Source organism: Trichoplusia ni, chromosome 24 (genome assembly GCF_003590095.1).
Source record: "Trichoplusia ni isolate ovarian cell line Hi5 chromosome 24, tn1, whole genome shotgun sequence".
In the NCBI taxonomy this organism is placed as follows: domain Eukaryota; kingdom Metazoa; phylum Arthropoda; class Insecta; order Lepidoptera; family Noctuidae; genus Trichoplusia; species Trichoplusia ni.
In genome coordinates, this window is record NC_039501.1 from 2,934,765 (window position 1) to 2,953,555 (window position 18,791).

General features: G+C 37.6%; 1 protein-coding gene across 1 annotated transcript; it reads left to right on the forward strand.

The window, feature by feature from the left end:
- Positions 1–1,673: 1,673 nt before the first annotated feature.
- Positions 1,674–18,441, forward strand: LOC113505159 (serologically defined colon cancer antigen 8 homolog). Its single transcript, XM_026887721.1, has 15 exons — positions 1,674–2,016; positions 2,437–2,617; positions 6,099–6,226; positions 6,797–6,970; positions 7,064–7,201; positions 7,289–7,383; positions 10,995–11,148; positions 11,646–11,807; positions 12,443–12,548; positions 12,815–12,948; positions 13,308–13,412; positions 13,642–13,735; positions 14,046–14,163; positions 16,522–16,607; positions 17,410–18,441. Exons 1-15 carry the CDS (start codon positions 1,873–1,875, stop codon positions 18,162–18,164), a joined length of 2,574 nt encoding a protein of 857 aa, XP_026743522.1. The 5' UTR covers positions 1,674–1,872; the 3' UTR covers positions 18,165–18,441.
- The last annotated feature ends 350 nt before the right edge of the window (positions 18,442–18,791 follow it).

Sequence of the window (18,791 nt, forward strand, 5' to 3'; positions counted from 1 at the left end):
TTTTTGGGCTACTTTCTAGGATGTGTCATCCTATGTATTATATATTTTTATCGATCAAACCTTTACCAAAAATCCTAATTTAGCAATCGAGAAAAACAGTACAAGTTTTGAAATAAAAACATTGCAGTCTATTCAATACTTTGAAATGTCTTAGACAGTATGAAACATAGCCAAAATTTTAAATAGATTGATTTCTTATAGAAATTAATAATTCTAACATATAATTCGCAGGGCTCTACGCCACCCTCTTTAAGTCTGTTTTCCAACAAAACTCAAAAACTACTTAGTAACAGTATCCATATTTTTTTTTATAAAACATTATTTATTAACTAACACGAGTCCGTATTCATACGTATTTCTCAGGATTGCCTAGTATCGGCAATATGCCTGACTAGTATCGGGCCCAACCGAAGTCTTTAATCAGCTACATAATCTTAATTCATCCTCTAGTTTTCATCAGTGTGACAATAATTATATCTATTAACTAGCTGTTGCCCGCGACTTCGTCCCCGTGGGTAGAAGATATAAGTTATGATATATATCTGCCCTGTTTTTTTCACATTTTCCCTTGTATCTTCGCTCCTATTAGACGCTGCGTGATGGTTTATAGCCTAAAGCCTTCCTCGATGAATGGTCTATTCAACAAAAATATTTTTTCAAATTGGACCAGTAGTTCCTGAGATTAGCGCGCTCAAACAAACAAACAAACTCTTCAGCTTTATATATTAGTATAGATAGATTGTCCCATAATAATTATGTCCACTAAATATAGTTATTATCACACTGTGCACTGATCTAATCAAAACATAGTTAGATTAACCTACCTACATAAATATATAGATTTTGAAAATATGTAGTACCAGATAGTACTTAGTTAAAAACTTTCATTCACAATCGGTAAAGAACGACAAGGGTTCAGTATCGTATCTCATCATTAACTCTTCCGCGCGACTTCGTACGCGTGGTTATGAACAAAGTTACGAATAAAATCTGATTAATTGTTTTAAATTATTAAATGATTTAAATGGTTTACTCACGCGTATTTATCGGGGTAGCCCGACTAGTTTCGGACCCAACCGGAGTCCTTAATCATGAGCAGACGCGGCGGGATCGCGAGTCGAACTCACATCATTTAATAATGAATCAGTCTCACGATAGTTATAATAAAAATTGTTTTAAAGTTTTCCATGGTGTATATCCAATAGTCATCCTCACTAAATGGGCTGTCTAAAACTGTAACTTCAAATGTAGGTACCTAACTTTCTCGAATAAATTTAGATTAAATATCAGTGATTAAATTAATTCAGCCCATCACTCTGCATAAAAAATAGCTTATGATTTTAATGCTGTCGTCAATTGCTAAACATGTGTTTAGTCCAATGGGACTAAATATGGACTTCGGGATTCGAACCCGCACCATGACAAGAGCGTGATTTTGATTAAAAGCACACATTTACCATCGAATTTAAAATCAAGGTTCTGCCTTATTAGCTCACAAAATTTTCATTTGAATAGGTAAAAATAAAATTGTACTAAAAATATTAACAACCCTGACATCGCAAACATCACGCAAACCATGATGTACCTATCTCTAATTGACATTCTAATCCTTCCCACTAATCTAATCATCCGCACGACATATTAAATCGATCGACTATACCTGCACTGGTTGCCTGGAGTTTGTTTATCATAACAACAGTTGCCATGACAACCGCTTTGTGCAATCGATACCACTCAAATGTCCCGCACTTGACAACCAAGCGCAATGCGCAACACTAGTTCCAAATTCCATTGATTTTTTAATGTTTCTTTTTTGTTTCGGTATTTAAAAATGTTTTGTTTCGTTGACAGTTGATTTGTTTTTTTTTAATTATGTATTACACGAATTATTTACACAGCCGCCCGAGCAAGATGAATGAGTATGGCTTGAAGAGGATCCCAGATTATACAGAACTGGCGTATAAGGAGGCGGTGTCGAAGCTACGGTACTTCTTGTCAGGAAATTACGCGCCAAGTGTGAGTAATTAAAATTAACTTTATATTTTATTTTTTTGAAGATCTCCGTAGAATGTGTAGATAATTTATACACCATGGGCTTAAATGTTTATAAGAGCACTAAATAATTGGCTCTATATTTTGGAAGTGTGACACAATTTCTTTAGATAATATCGTGTATCCATAAATTTTATTTTATTCTTAATTAACAAATTCATAATATATTTTCAAACATTGCGTTATTCTTAAATAATATTTTTATTGATGCATATTTCAATTATTTAGTCTTTTCTTTTTTTTTGCGCCGTATAAAGTCTGAATTTAGATAAACATAAAAAATCCCTATTTTCAACTGATTCAAATAAAAAAATGATTTTAAGTCTCTTTCAACTCGACTATCACCTTGACATTTTTTTAACTTAACTTATTATCCCTAAAAAGGTACGTAGCTACGGAGGTTCAACATCAGTGAAGAATTTAGACGAGTCTGATGGCGACGCTGACAAAAAGTTCTCTAGCTATACCCTGGCAGAGTATAGGCCGAGACCCCGACTCACCACTAAATACGCCACGCTGTACGCGGACAGCCTCAACAACTACACACCGCCTACAACACACACAGGTAAGATAGTATTTATCTACATTCCAGATATAATACCTCTTTTGTTTTGGTCGGTCGAGAGAGAGAGTTAGAAAGCGGATAGTGTCAGACTCTTAATGACTAAACCTGAACCGCCGTGTAACGTATTATAATTATAAGCAATCTGTTAATTCTAATAACACACAAATATCCGTCCGGCTAATAATAATAATAATAATAATAATCTTTATTTCAGAACAATGTCCATACATAATTACAAAATAATAAGATTTATAGTAAAATTTGTGCGCGTATAAATGCTTTCAGGATGTCTGAGTCCTGCTTTTCCGCAATAACCTGCAGGATGCTGTTGGTGCTGCTCCTGACCCTGCTCAGTAGTGATACGAGCCGCTTGCGTATTACCGCGTGGAAGCCGTCTACCCTGGCTTCCGCAAACATACCGGAGGCACTGCAAAAACGGGGCAACCCCAACAACATCCTAAACCCGTTGTTATATTGGACACGTAAGGCATTGAGCGTCCTCTGCGTATATCTGAACCACAGGCTGCACGTGTAGAAAGTCTGACAGTAGGCTTTAAATAGAGTGACTTTAACTTGTTTACTACAACGCACAAACCTGCGGGCCAGCATATTACTTCTAACCGCCAATGCCCTACGTTCCCGTTCTATGTCAACCTGGTCCTCAAGGTCCTCTGTAACGTAATGTCCAAGATATTTAAACTTTTCTACCCGCTTTAGTTCAATGCCATTTAGCTTTATTGCGGGCACATTCAATGTACATTTACCGGGGGCCTTGAAAACCATGTACTCGCTCTTCTTAGCATTGTACATCAATCCATGCTGAATGCTATATGTTTCACATATTGCAAGCAACTGCCTCATTGCACTTACAGTTGGGGTCAGCAGCACCATGTCGTCTGCGTAACTAAAGTTGTTCATACAAATGTTGTCAATCCAGCATCCCACTCGTGTGCTGCTGAGCCCAACTATAAGCTCATTCACGTACAAGTTGAAGAGCCTAGGAGAACTCAAACCACCTTGTCTCACCCCGCACTCCAACCTGTACGTGTCCGAGAAGGCATTTGCCCACCTTACATAATTATTCTGGTTTTGGTACCAGAAATGAAAAATCCGTTGTACCTGTGTAGGCACGCGGGTTTTCTTGAGTTTCTCCCATAACAAGTCATACGACACAAGGTCAAATGCCTTGGAGAGGTCAAGAAAGCATGCATACACAGGTGTACTTCTTTCCGTGTAGTATTGGACAGTGTGCTTCAGACTCAGAATTGCGCTTTCAGTGGAAAGTCCCGCGCGAAAACCAAACTGAGCATCATGAATATTAATATTTTTATCAAGTTCTGAGTCGAGCACACTGTCCAACACCTTGGCCACAATTGTAGCCAAGGAAATCGGTCGGTAATTGTTCTTATCAGACAAATCTCCAGTTTTATTTTTAACTATTGGTACTACGATGGTTTTCATAAGGTCTATAGGCAAGTACGAGTGATTCAGACATAAGGTAAAGAACATTGCCAGCACACGCGGTAAATGAACACCAGCGTATTTTAGATGCTCGATACTGAGTCCATCATGACCCGGTGACTTGCCCCTAGACATGCTACTCACAATTTGTCGAACTTGTTTAGCAGACACCCTATACAATTCACCGGTCATGGTGGACCCAGGATCTGCAGACGAAGAACCCAGTGGAGACTTAGTGGTAAAATGTTCTCTAAACAGTTCAGCTATATCTCTGCTATCACTCGCACTTCCCACGCTCACTGGAAGGCCAGTCTTATGATTTAAACTGTTGGTTGCTTTCCAAAAATCACTAAAGTTTTTAGAAGCACGACATTCCGAAATAATTTCCATTTTTATCTGTTCTTTGTTATTGTGACACCACTTTAATCTATTTTTAAATAATTTGCGACTTTCACACATTTCTTCATATATAGTACCGGATTGTGGCCTATCCTGAGAAACCCAGTATAAAAATTTACTCCTAGCTTCCCTGTGAGCTTCACATACATGCTTATTCCATCCTATTACATGTTTTTTCTTACGCGAGTGAGATTTAGTTTCACAAGTGTTAATGGCTGAGTCTGTTAATGCTATTATTATATCCTTATATAGTTTATCTAGACAATTTCTATGTTCCTTACAATTACAAATATCATAACTACATTCTCTTAATTCAACAGGAAAATCTATTAATTTCAGTTTACTATTGCACAATTTGGTATAGCTTTTTATTTGTTCTTTAGTTCTATAGCCCCAAACAGCTTTATTTTTTATATTTTTATTATAATTACTATTTTTACATATAATTGCACTTAATTCACACTCAATGACTAGGGGCAAATGATCAGACCAAAACGTGTCATAATTAATAAATACATTCTTAATAGTTTGTTTGGCAGAATGACTAGTAACACAGTGATCGAGCCACCTCACACACCCGTGAGCCTCGCTTATAAATGTATAATTACTTAATACACTTCCTAACACATCTATATCCACACAGGACCATTGTTGGTCCATACATAAATTAATTAGCTCGTTACCGAACAGTTCTCCCGGATGAGCATTAAAATCTCCTAGTACGTAAATAGATTCTATAGCGTAATGATCAACTATCGCACATACCTCGCCAAAACATGTCGTAAACTCCTCCAAATTGTCTATTCCATTTGTCGGCATGTAAACACTAAACACAAGAAATGCGCGGTCTTTCATAGACACTTTTATTGCACTGATACGCGGATTATTGCACTCGATAACAGTCACCTCTTTGAACACACTTTTACGCCACAGTATTGCCACGCCACCGTAAGGTCTTCCTTTCAAAACACCGTTTGAAATATCCACTGCTGACGTGCCCGTGTATGCGAACTCCTGGTCAACAGTGCCCAGTATCGGTATGTCATAGGGAAGTAGCCAGGTCTCTTGTAAGGCTATGATATCCGCCGACTGACACAATTTTCTGACACAATCAATTGATCTTTTTATCGACTTACAGTTAAAACTGACAAATTTAAATAAAGTAGTTGTTGCAGTTGTATTTGTTTGTATACCCATTATTAATTGTTTTGTATCACATCACTATTCACAACATTGTTTTCGGCCTTCTTAGTTTTATTAAAGTAAACTAAGACTAAGGCTAAGACTAAGGCTCCTTCTTTTATTAACAACATTATCCTCATTGCTAAATGACGCGATACTACAACTGATAAAGATAACTTAAGATAAAGATAAAGATCATTTATTTCTAAAAAACTGAGACTTTCCAAACAAATGATAACGGCTTGATGTCGCTTTATCGACTTTGAAGTTCGTTAAATTATTTACAATAAGTACCCCGGTCAAAAAAAAATGCTATATTCGCAAAGCAAACATCGTGTGCCCATACTTCTAAAGTAACATTATTATTTGCCTATGGTATAACTCCAAAAAATCATCAATCAAAATCAAAGCACGTACTTAAACATGTTTTTATCTACAGCGGCGCCCCCTCCCCCCACTACAACCAGCGGTGACGTCACGGGCGGCACAAACCCTGACGTCATCAACTTTATTCAGAAACAGGAAGAGTACATTGAACAGCTGGAGCGCGAGAGCCAGTACTGCAGGGTAAGTCATTTGGATTAACAATAACTGCACAAGTTGGTCGATCATAGATTAAGCTAGACTTGATACGGCCGGTCCATGGATGGGTGTATATTTCATAACGATGGACGTCTATTTAAAGGCACGTTAAATTGTGGGTCCCCGCTGTCATTTGGTCTTTGATAGTCGTTACGGGTAATCAGAAGCTAGGAAGTCTGTCAATCAGTCTGATCAAAGGGTATCATGTTGTCCAGGTAATTGGATTGAAGAGGTCAGCTAGGCAGTCGCTTCTTGAAATACACTGGTACTGACCTGAATCCGGTTGTACTGAAAGCCGACCGCTACATGGTTGAGTAAAAGCTAAGATGATGATGGATAGCTAAGTGGTTGAGATCACCACCCCAAACCTACTAAGGGCGACGTGTCAGTGATTCAATCCCCGCATAGGAGAAGCACTGTGCCTATGACTCTATGCATGTGACTTGAATGCTCGTTAAAACCCTCACACATTTCGCGTAGTATGTTTAGCGAGATGGCCTGAACCATTTTTCAATATTTTCTTTCACTCTTGATCATTACTCCCAATATCTCCAGGATGAACTAAACAATCTGCTGGGCAAAGTGAAGGAGGTTATATCGGAGAACGAGCACCTCCACGAGGCTCAGAAGAACAAGCTGATCTCCAAGATGTTCCACTCGTACCATGGCTCGGAGAGCGACGATCTGGATGAGCTGGGAGACAGCACTGGCCTGGATAGTGATAATAAGGTAACTGTAGACGCGTCGGTAACTTCTGAATTTTATCTCCAGTAACAGTGTTGATAAAACTACATATAAACGGTGATTTTCTTTCCATAACAGGCGACGCCTCTCAAAGCTCGCAAGTCAGCAAAGTCCCGTTCTACGAGACTGGAAGGTCCCAACATCGTCTTCGAGTCGCGTATTGCAGAACTAGAAGCTCAGCTCACGCAAGCCAAGATCGATCTTAAGAAAGTGCAGGTAAGGTTAAATTTTTCATTAGCGAGTTTGTTGATATAGTAAAACGATTACATATGTTTTAATATTTTTGGTGTATTTGTTTATTAGGAGGAAAACAATGAGAACAAGCGTAAGTTGGCCTCCGGGCTTGTTGACTCAACTTGCCTCGATGGCTTCAAGCGCCAGATCGACAATCTTCAGAGGTATGTCATTATAATTATTTTAATAGATCTCCATGAAATATGTTTTTCACTCTTTATCTGTACACTAGCTGTTGCCCGCGACTTTGTCTGCGTGATTTTCAAGATGTGAAAAACTAAGAAGTTTAATAATAACGATCATCGCAAAAATGTAATGCAATATTGAAAATGAAACATTTTTTTTACATTTTAAACTTCCTTTTTTATTTCTAAATTATAAGTAATCTTGAGCGGCCCAAACACTATCAAATGTTTAAATCAAACACATTTCATCGTTTACGATACTATCCTGGTGTCAAATATTTCACAGCTGTTTTAATGACCTTTTCTTATTTAATCCCAAAAAGAGGTCTATAACTTTGACATATCTGCCTGCCTGTCTGTCTGTGACATCATAGCTTTCGAACAAATTGAACTATTTTAATTTAAACGTGAATTATGTGCAAGTGTTCGTTTAGACATGTTTGACAAATCGAGCCGTTTAAAAATGGGGGGTATGCAAGTAAAAAATAATAACACTTCTGCCAAAAAATGTTTTACTTTCGAGGGTTTTCCATTTTTTAATTGGAAAACCCTTGGTGGGTTATGATTTTCGAGCACGTCTGTTCTTGGGACGGCCTACACCTGAAATTGCTAGACGGATTATGACAGTGATTATGAGGTACCTATCATAAAATTGGAACAGTGATAGCCAGACAGTTATTATTTTCACACACGATGTTTTCTGACGATATAAAGAAGATGTCAAATTATTTTTGTGGACGGAGCTGGTGAAGTGAGAGTCAGGCTCGGTAACTGTGGATTTTACATAGTGTCATAAGATATAAGATTTTGCAAAACTGCGCCCAGATAAACGGTTTCCTGAAACACGTTTGATTGCCCTCTTAATATTAAAACTGATCTTCCTCACAAACATTTGGACTATTTCTAAAATAAAAAAGGTGGGAAACGTGTTATCTTGACACCCTGGTGTTTTGATCATGATTTGCCTTTAAATTGCTGATAAATAAATAGCGTGATAATAAAAAAACTATCAGACAACCCTTTTTTTAAAATTGACAATGACAAAAATCTAAAGTATAGGATATGTGTAATTTGTGATGTTACGACAAAGCAAAATCTATATCTATACTAATATATAAAGCTGAACAGTTTGTTTGTTTGAACGCGCTAATCTCAGGAACTACTGGTCCAAATTGAAAAAATATTTTTGTGTTGAATAAACCATTTATCGAGGAAGGCTTTAGGCTATAAATCATCACGCTGCGACTAATAGGAGCGAAGATACAATGGAAAATGTAAAAAAAACAGGGCAGGTATAAATCATAACTTATATCTTCTACCCACGGGGATGAAGTCGCGGGCAACAGCTAGTATGAACATAAAAGTGACTTCATGTGCATGAGTTCTATTTACTGTACCAATTTACAAAGAAAAATTACGTATTTTATTCGTTAACCTACCTGACGATCATTGAAGTAAAATACCTACCGTCATCCCTACTGTATAAATGGAACTTAAATAAAGACTACATGAGGTTAGTTATGAGGTTACGCTGTCTATACCGACAGCCAAAATGAATTTTCCAGACATTGTATGACGGATGTAAGTACTGATAGCTACACGCTATTATCAGCCTTATTGGGGAAATTTCCAAAAATATGTTCCTAATCCTCGTCGGCTTAGCTTTGGGATCTCAGAAACTCATTCAGTCTCGTTCCTTCCCCTGTTTTTACCAGGCTACGAAAGAAGAAAATTTTAAATAAGCAGAGATTACAACAAATTGTTAAAGGATTTCTTGGAAGGACCACGTGTGGTGTTACGAGTGCGGATAGAGTAATAAATGAGAATATAAGGGGAAGTTTGAAAGTGGCACCGGTTACAGAGAAACTACGTGGTAACCGGCCGGTATGGGCATGTTATGCGGAGGAATGAAAATCATGTGGTAAGGAAGGCGTTAAGCATGGATGTGGATGGATATAGGGGAAGAGGACGACCAAAGAAACGATGGATGGATTGTGTGAAAGACGATATGGCTGTAAAGAGTGTTTCTTGTGAGATGACGGCCGATAGGAAGGTGTGGAAGAAGATGACATGTTACGCCGACCCCAAATAAAATAATTGGGATAAGGGCAGAGGAATGATGATGACCACGTGTGCGGTCTCTGTAATGGCGGATGTAGACTGATCAAATCGTTAAAATGTTGAAAAATCCCAGGTATCAGTAAACATTGTTCTGTCAATAGATACATAATGTCAAAAACCGTCTAGCGTACGCTCTTATTCATTGATAGGTTTGGTCGTACAGATCTTTCACATTGCATACCTATTATGCAGTTTTATGCAAGTTTTCTGGGCTTTTTTATCCGAAATACTTTTGGCCTATGTAATGTTGCAAATTTAAGAAAACATTATTTCATTGTTTGAAAGGCTTTTTTTTGTTTGAATGTTTATATTTTTGTTGCTAGTTGTTACAGATGAACCAAGGTAATAATTAACTGTGTCGTTCAGTAATTTATTGTTGCATATTTATAGATGAGATCAATGTGAACTACATGCAACTTTGGGTTGAGTGTCACTACGAATGTTTTGATCTTGAAGACATAGGTATATACTCCTATCGTAAATAAATACAAAATCTATCACGGCATTCCACATTTGAACTTGAGTCATTTTAGTACATCAATAAAAATAAAAATAATTTAAGTTCCTTTCTTTCAAGAATGTACCGATTACGGTAACAATAGCATAAAAAAACGTAATAGTTTATGTTTCTTTTATTTTACTTGTGAAATAGTCGCAGTAGGCCTATATCAGACTTGAAAGAGAATGAAATCACTAATTTTGTGAAAATTATTTATTTTCGAAAAATCCTATTATTGCTCTGCCAAAAGTCTTAAGATAAATAGCGTGATGTTTTTTGTGTAAATTGATGACCGTGCTGCCTACTACTGAGTGGGGTGAAAATACACCTCATAATTGTATTAAACGATGTTACGGGTGAGTCCAAATATTTAAAACTTTACTGCTCATGCCCCCTGCATAGTAGCGTTATGGTTTTTGTATATTTGTTGTATCATGTCTACGATAAGGTTCATGCAAAATTTGAACGAAATATATTCAGTAGTTTATGAGATAATTTGATATTTGTTTATAGATATAAAAGGCTCTTGCTCACTCCCTGTAACGAAAAGCGAGATAATAAGTAAAAAGTATGTTGACCGGACCTCTTGTTGATATTCTCTGAAAATATGAATCAAATCTATCCAGTACTTTCCGAGATCTTTCCGGACATACATACAGACAAACAGACAAACAGACAAACAGACAAAAATTCTAAAAAATATATTTTCGGCATCGGAATCGTTCGTAGACCACCCTGCAATTATTCTTTTTTAAAAATATTCAATGTACAGTTTTTACTTTTCTACAATTTTATTATATGTATAGATTTAGATTATTTTTGTTCTGGATATAAATATTTATACACACATCACATAACTAAAAGAAAGGCGAACAAACCAAAACTCTTAAAATAAAGTATAGGTATGACTTAACAAATACATGTAAATTCTCATAAAATAAGGTCTACTAAAATAACTTTAATTTCTCAGGGACAAATCCTCCTTGGAGTCTCAGATATCGAAGCTGAAGCACAGCTTGGAGCAGCGCGATGACGACGGGCGTTACAAGCGCGGCTCGGACGCTGTGGAGCAGCAGCTGCGAGAGGAACGGAACAGCTTGGAGACTGAAGTGCGACGGCTTAAGGTATGATGGAACCTTAGGAGACTTGAGGAGAAAGGGACTTCGACTTTAAAGACTTTAGATTAGTTCCGCGTGGTTTTAAAATCTTGAGCTTGGGGATATTTCAGATATAGACAGAAAAAAACCCGTTGACATTTTGTGATTCTGGCTGGTCTTGGCATAAATAAAAAATCTGAGATTTGTTTAGAGTATAAATACACAGGACAACAGTTAACACAAAATGATAATCTTCACGGGCCACGTTTGGTTTATAAATAATTCTACAAATATTATAACCGCGAAAGTTTGTATGTATGGACTATAGATGTAGGTTCCTTTTTCACGCAAAACCACTGACTGGATTTAAACGAAACTTGGGATACAGATATTTTATAACACGAAGGATAGTTTTCATTCCGATTTTGTTCCCGTGGGATCATTTTCGATTTGTGTCTAGTGCTAACATAAACAGGATTAAGACGAAGCAATACGCTTAATCAAAGAACAATAATGTTTTCCAGGATGATCTAGCTAAGGAGCGCAACAAGATCCGCGAGCTGGCGGGCGAGGGCGCGCGGCGCGCCGTGCAGGAGCGCAGCGCGGCCGAGCAGCGCTACACCGCGCACTTCGACGAGCTGCAGCACGACCTCGCCGCGCAGTACGATAACGTAGCTAAACTTCAGGTCAACTATGTATATCATATCCCTTCTTTATAGTAGGTGAGCCGAACAGTTTCACTCGAGAGTCTGCCGCGTCAGCTCATGGTTAAGGACTCCGGTTGGGTACGAAACTTGTCGGGCAATACCGATAAATACGCGTGAACAAACAGGGGCATCATTAAATTATAATACCCTTTCTCTTATATTTTTAATAGATTTCAAAAAAGAAAAAGTTTATAATTTGATTGTATTTTGTTTTTTTTTTCATGGTTTGTACAACTTCGGCCGGATTGAACCGATTTTGTTGATTCTTTTGATTTCATTTAACGTAATATAGCTGTAATTTTGTTCCACAAAAACTTCAGTAGGAATGGATCAGTAGTTTTCTTCAGAGACCCCGGAGGTCGTGCGTTCGGTTCCCACTCAGGACAAAGTTTTGCCTGATGAGAACGATTTGTCAGTCTGTTTCTGGGTGTAGTCTATCTTTATTATGTATAGTAATATATAAGTGTATTTGAGACTGGATGGCGTTGTTTGAAAGTTGTACCTAGAGTATTTTATTAACATTGGCAAAATTATTATTTTCAAATTTTTTGTATGTTTAATAAACCTCTTTATCGTATTCATCTTAAGTATAATTATTATTCTTTTCCATAAAGTTGGACTTGGAACGTCAACGCCGCGAAGAGAACGAGCTGAAACGAGAGATCTCCATGAAGAATGCAGCCATTGATGAGTTGAAGATGGAACTTAAGAACAAAATGTGTAAGTACCAAACCGCCGTATAGAGTATTTGACAAAAAAAATCCAAGTATTCCATCAAACATCCAACAGGTTTTCGAAAAATATTTAAAACGTATTTTTCATTTTAATACATCACTAAAAAGTTACGAAGATTAAAAGTACTTAAGATGTTGAAATGTATATTCGTTGGGGATAGTAACATTACTTGCTACTAAAAAACTTACTAGCAAGTGACGTCATCCAAGATTTGCCTATGATATATCCTCTCACCAAATTCGCAATTCCAGCATCTCTTCAAGCGGACTTGGCTCAGGCTCACGCGGAGAAGGCGTCGTTGGACGAGGAACTGGCCAGCGCTCGCCTTGCCATCGAGCGTCACCAGCGGCAGGCCAAGCATGAGAGCAACCGTCTTAACTCAGAAGTAAGATTGCCGACTTTCTTTTAAACCACTCCCGCATTAATCCTTATGTCGCGGGATAACATGGGTTGGTTTTTTCAGTATAAGTCTGAAACTCCCTTCAGCTAAACCGCTAAGTGGTAGGACTCATTTGATGATTTCCCATCAAAAAAAAGGCTCGATTATAAAAAAAACGATTACAATGTACTAATAACAAAAAAAGCATTGCTAAAATGGCATTACATTGTGTGGAGCTACTTTTTGTAAACCCTTTAACGGGAATTTCGGATTGAGCTGCTGTTTTTTCCATTCTCTTTTTGTCTATTTGTGGAATAGAAAACTTCAGATTTTGCTTTTTACTTATAACCATTTCACATTTCTAGATCCAATCTCTCCGTCAACGCCTGGACCGAGCTGATGCTGATCTGGTCCACTCTCGTCGCGAGAACCTCCGCCTTTCTGAACAAATATCTAACTTGGAGAAAGAGGTACTATAACTTTTGACAGATCAGTTTTGTCTAGAATACTCTTGAACTCGCAAAATTTTCTTTGATACGATTTCCATCTCATTTCTCAATTTTCTAGACCATGAACTATATTCTTATCACCATCTTTTTCTAAATAGAGAATTCATTGAACTCACTGATTCACTGAACTAACAAGTTGATCATGTAGACAATGTATTTAAGAAAGAGGTGTCTTTTATTCAAATTACAGCAAACGATGAAGAATTTAACACCAATATCGCCGCAGAAGAATAACAAAGAGAAGGAACTATCCACCATGCTGGAGTCCATGGAAAACAAGCACGGTACGTAGCACAACTCCGTAGATACTCTCAAAGTTGGGCTAATCTTACTCTAAACCTTTGGGAAATACACTCGTTCTATGGGTAAACTATTGATGTTTTGAAAGATTCACACTCAAATAATTCTAAACAACAAATTCAAAACATTCATACTTTACCCTTTCATCTTCTGCGCTTGCATGTACAACTCTAGTGCTATGAAAGGGCTTGTATTCTTTCTTAACTTTCAATAGTTTATTCATCAGATTGTTTACAACGCTCCCCATAGTAGTGTCTATGATAAGAGTTAAAGCTAGAACATTTGGTTCCGCAGCTAAAACCGTGGCTGAGTTGGAGTCCATGATACAATCACAAAACAGTCTGATGGAGAAACTCACCGGCGAATGTCGTTTGCTCACAGACAAGCTCGACGACGCAAATCGTAGGCACAAGTACGAACTATTTAAATCTAATAGCATGATATATAGACTTCCTCTGACATCACTTATTGCTAGCTGAAATATCGTTACCCATTTGAAAGTATTGTCTTAACGTCGTGCTGTGTTTTTATTGGTGACAGGCATAGCGCAGAGTCGCGGCCGTACAGACGAACCAATCAGAACACAACACGAGCGTTCGAGATCGCGAGACCGAGAGAGTCGCCGTTCCAAGCGCCGCTCCGCAAAAGAGTCCGATTCGTCGAATAATTACCCGCCAATTATCGTTGGCCCGTTAACGACCAATCAGGATCTCACGAACATCAAAGGAGAGAAGATTTACAACTTACCGCTTATGATACAACAGCCCTTTTTACGGGAGAAAAAGGAGCCGATTAAAGTTGATATAAGCGTTAAATTAGTACCAAAGCCTAGGAAGAAAGAGAAGAAGAAGAGAGGTGTGCACGTCGAGGAAATAGTAGTGCAAGCTGATGAGAATAGAGGCGTAAAGAATAGTATTAGTATGGAAGTCTCGGATGGAGACGTACACGTTCTTAATGAGACTGTAGAGATCATCGAAGACGTAGCTAGCGCTGAACAAGTCACAGTTGAAGACGGTCATAGCGAAAACCCGAAAACAGAAGCAGAAAACCTTGAGGTCCTAGAATCTATGTCAACAGAAAACATACAAAAATCAGAAGAGGTTACACAACCTAATGATGAGGCAAATGAACAACCTGATGGCAATGTAATTGATGTCACACAAGAAACAGTAGACACAGAAGGTGAAATGGTTAAAGAGTCAGAAACTACTGTTCCAGAACTACAAGAGACTGCCCAAGAAGAAGAAGCATCATAAAATGCTATCGAAAGACATCTTTCTGATTGACTGACTAAAGGAATTGAATTGATGGAATTGCGAATGACGTATACAACTAGATTTTTTCAGCTGTAGATTTTAGCTTAGTTTATTCTAGATTTAAGAAGACACGTAGTTACCGCTATTAATATACAAATTGTTTTGAAATTTTACTTGTTTCTGAAAGAAAAGTTTGCTAAGATGTTATTGAGTTGGGATTGTTGAAATTAAATTGAATTTACTTTAAATATTGATAATATTTTCAAATAATGATGTTTTTCTAATTGTTGCTTCAGTTATTGTAACTTTGTGCAATGTAGTGTTAACAGTATAATATTTATCAGCTTGTTATTGTTTTAGAGCATTTAAATCGTGTATCAATGTTTATCTCTCGGTGTTGTGAAAAAGTACAAAAAAATCATTAACTCTAAATGGGTAACGATATAAAGTGTGTGCAATAAATAGTTCATTAAAATTCATGTAATGTTCAATTAACATACCTTTTGAAATTACATTGGAAATTTTGACTGCATTAAAAACGTCACCAAAAAAACTACCAAAATTTCCAGTCTTACTAGAATTTTCTATCATTCATTCAAAACATCATCTAGCCTCAACATATTCACCCACAAATTTCCATTTCAGAGCAGAAAGAACGCAATTGCTTTGCAGGAACGTTGAGTTAATGAGAAAGCTTAGAAACTTGTGGAGCTCCCACAAGAAGTATTGCACCACCATCACTCCCTTACGAAACTACACGCCTTTGAGTGGTTATCCGAATAGCCGGACTTCTTATGACTTAGACCGCACGTATTACACTTCGACCCCAAACACTTATAGACATAGGTTTAGGAGAGCAGATAGTCTGAGCGATCACTCAAGGGATGATGTTGGAGGACTGACAAGGCATCTAAGCGATCTCTCTATTGATAGGATTGACGATTCTGATGATGATCCAGTAAAGGTAAGGGATGATGAAAGTAGGTATTTGCGTGTAGTTAAACAGTTAGTAATAGATTTCATTTCATTTTTGCATGCTTAGCACTTTAGCAGGTAGGTTTGGTGTAGTTTAGTCCTCAGTCATTTGTTTGATCAAGGTAATTATAAAATCTAAATCAGTGTAAAATATAACAATAGGCCCTCTGCCGAAGAAATTCAGTTTGTGACTCTACGTCGAAGTAAGTCTTACCAATTTTCGACAGAAGAACGAGATATTTCATGATTTAATATGAATGATGCAATGGGTTCGAAAGTAGTCGTGCAATCCTGATAAATACACTTGAGTCGACCGTTGCATCATTTAATAATTAATCATCCACCCGAATACAATTTTTGATATGAAATTAAATAATCTATCATCAGTATCTATCTATGAACTCAGAATATCGCGGTCCACTACTGGACAAATCATGCCATATATATCCTATTCATTATCTACATAAATCTGACCTATTCCATGCATGGTGTTCGTTTGCCCACTTGTTTGTGTGTGCTCACGTGTGTGGTGTGCGCAGGCAAGAGCTGGCCACTCTCCAGCGTCAAGTAAACGGCCTGTCACGCTCCATGCAGTCCCCACGCAACACACCTAGCAGTTACCAAGGTACGTACTGTATGCCACAAACCAGGGATGCTAAGGAACTCATTGAACGAAACTAAGTACATTGTTTTTTAAAGAATATAAGATATATGTGGTCGGTAATGAAACTGGTCAATGAATACAATATTAAAGAAATAGCAAATAAATAAATAAATAGCAATGTTCATAAACGAGTCACTGAATAGAGCAGTGAATTTGAAATTGTTGGCCCATAATATCCCCTTTTGCCGATTCAAAATCATCAAATAACTCCTCCCGCCATTGAGTGAAAGGCAGTTTCAGCCGTTCAGCTACTAAATTCCATCAAGGTTATTTCCCTTGCCCTTGTGTACCGGAGCTACGGCCACACGGTCGGGCAATCCCGCTTGCCCTGGCAGGCATCAGCCCTATTGGGCTCCACAGAGCTTGCTGATATTCCTATGAGGAATCCCCTGCTTTGTATATAAAAATATGTGTGAGATCATTTCCGAACGATTACAGCTCATCAATTAAGGGTTGCAGCCATGAACAAAATATTGGGTGTTAAGTAATAAAATTAGACCATTGAGTAGAATTGGGGTTATTTGTGGTACATTTTTGAAATTGCTTAAAATAAAGCTTGATGTAATATTGCCAAAGGAATATTACAGTTTACAGTTGAAACAAAAGAAAAAACCAGTTTTGAGAAACCCAAAAAAAAACTCAGCCTAAATTGATTTGATTGTAAATACTACTAAGAAGCATTCTAACTTTACAACTACAACATCAAATACATATTATAATTTCACTTCAATGGTGCTGTAGATTCATATAATTCCCGTTCCAGCACATCCCACGCACACGACCTCACCCGACGGAAATGTACAACATCCCGCGACCGACAGCGGACGAGACTATCCCCGAACTGAGTCCCCCGGACACGCCGAAGACGGACCGATCGGACCGGTCGCACCAGTCGCAGGACTCGGAGAAGACGACCGTTACCAAAGTGAAGGACTAACACAACCAGCAGTCAACGAAAACGTACAAGAAATAGAAGACGAAATTGTAGACGATGCTAAACCAAAAGAAAACGTACAATCACCCGTGCATATCGGAGAAGAAACTAAAACTGCATCCGAACTAGAGCAAGAAACAAATGACGCTGAAAAACCCATGGAGGTCGAACATTCTGAAGAATTCGTTGAACAACCTTACCAGTATGATCAAACTTACGAACCAACCGCTGCCACAGCAGAAGCAGCGTACGAAAATCAGTACGAACAAAACTTCGAGCAACCGTACAATCCTGAACAGCAATACGAGAATTACGAGCAGTATCCACAACAATTCACAGACCCAAACGCGCAATACGAACAACAATACGAAAACTATGCACCCGACGCAAACTATCAAAGTGAACAAAACTACGACACTACGCAATACGCGCAAGAATATCAGGGCGATCAAATCGCTGCGCAGAACGATACTAAGATACCACCCGAACAAATTGAACCTGCTCAGTACACTCAAGAACAAGTTGATCAAAACGTAACAGATGATAGTATAACTCCGAAAGATAAAGTACCTAGCCAGAGTTAGCAATTTCATTAGATTTAAAATTAAGTTGTATAATTAATTTGTGCAATATTTTGTTATGAAGCTTTTTGTTTTACGTCTTGTGCTAGTCTTTATTCTAGTTAAGCTTTCGATGTTAGAAATGTTATTAAATAGTTATAGAAAACTACAGAGTTTGAATATTTAATTTGAGTAACAAAGTATCGAGTAATTTTAATCGGTCACAAATAATCGATTGCAATCGTATTGGGACCATTCTGGTCAGTCGGACAAGAATACTGTCATATTGCAACTTAGTGGATTAAAGAGGTTTAAAATGAAATGTTTTTTTTTTTCATTGTTATCCCGTTCCTAAAATTATAACCAGTCCAATACAGTCCACAACAAGCTAGGTCCATAGAGAGAGTTGCTTTAGCCTAAAGAAAAAAATATATTTGGTGACCAACAAATTCATAACCGTAATAACGTTGCTTAACCTCTATTTCTATTTAAACTACACAGCAGTACTTAATCTTTATTTATATTATTGGTTCCCAAACAGAAAGATTATCGTATAAATAATTTCAACGGTCTAACAGAGTACATGAGATATGTCCTGGTTACAAATAGACGTACAGACAGCGATGCCTGAACAAAGTTTCCATTTTACCC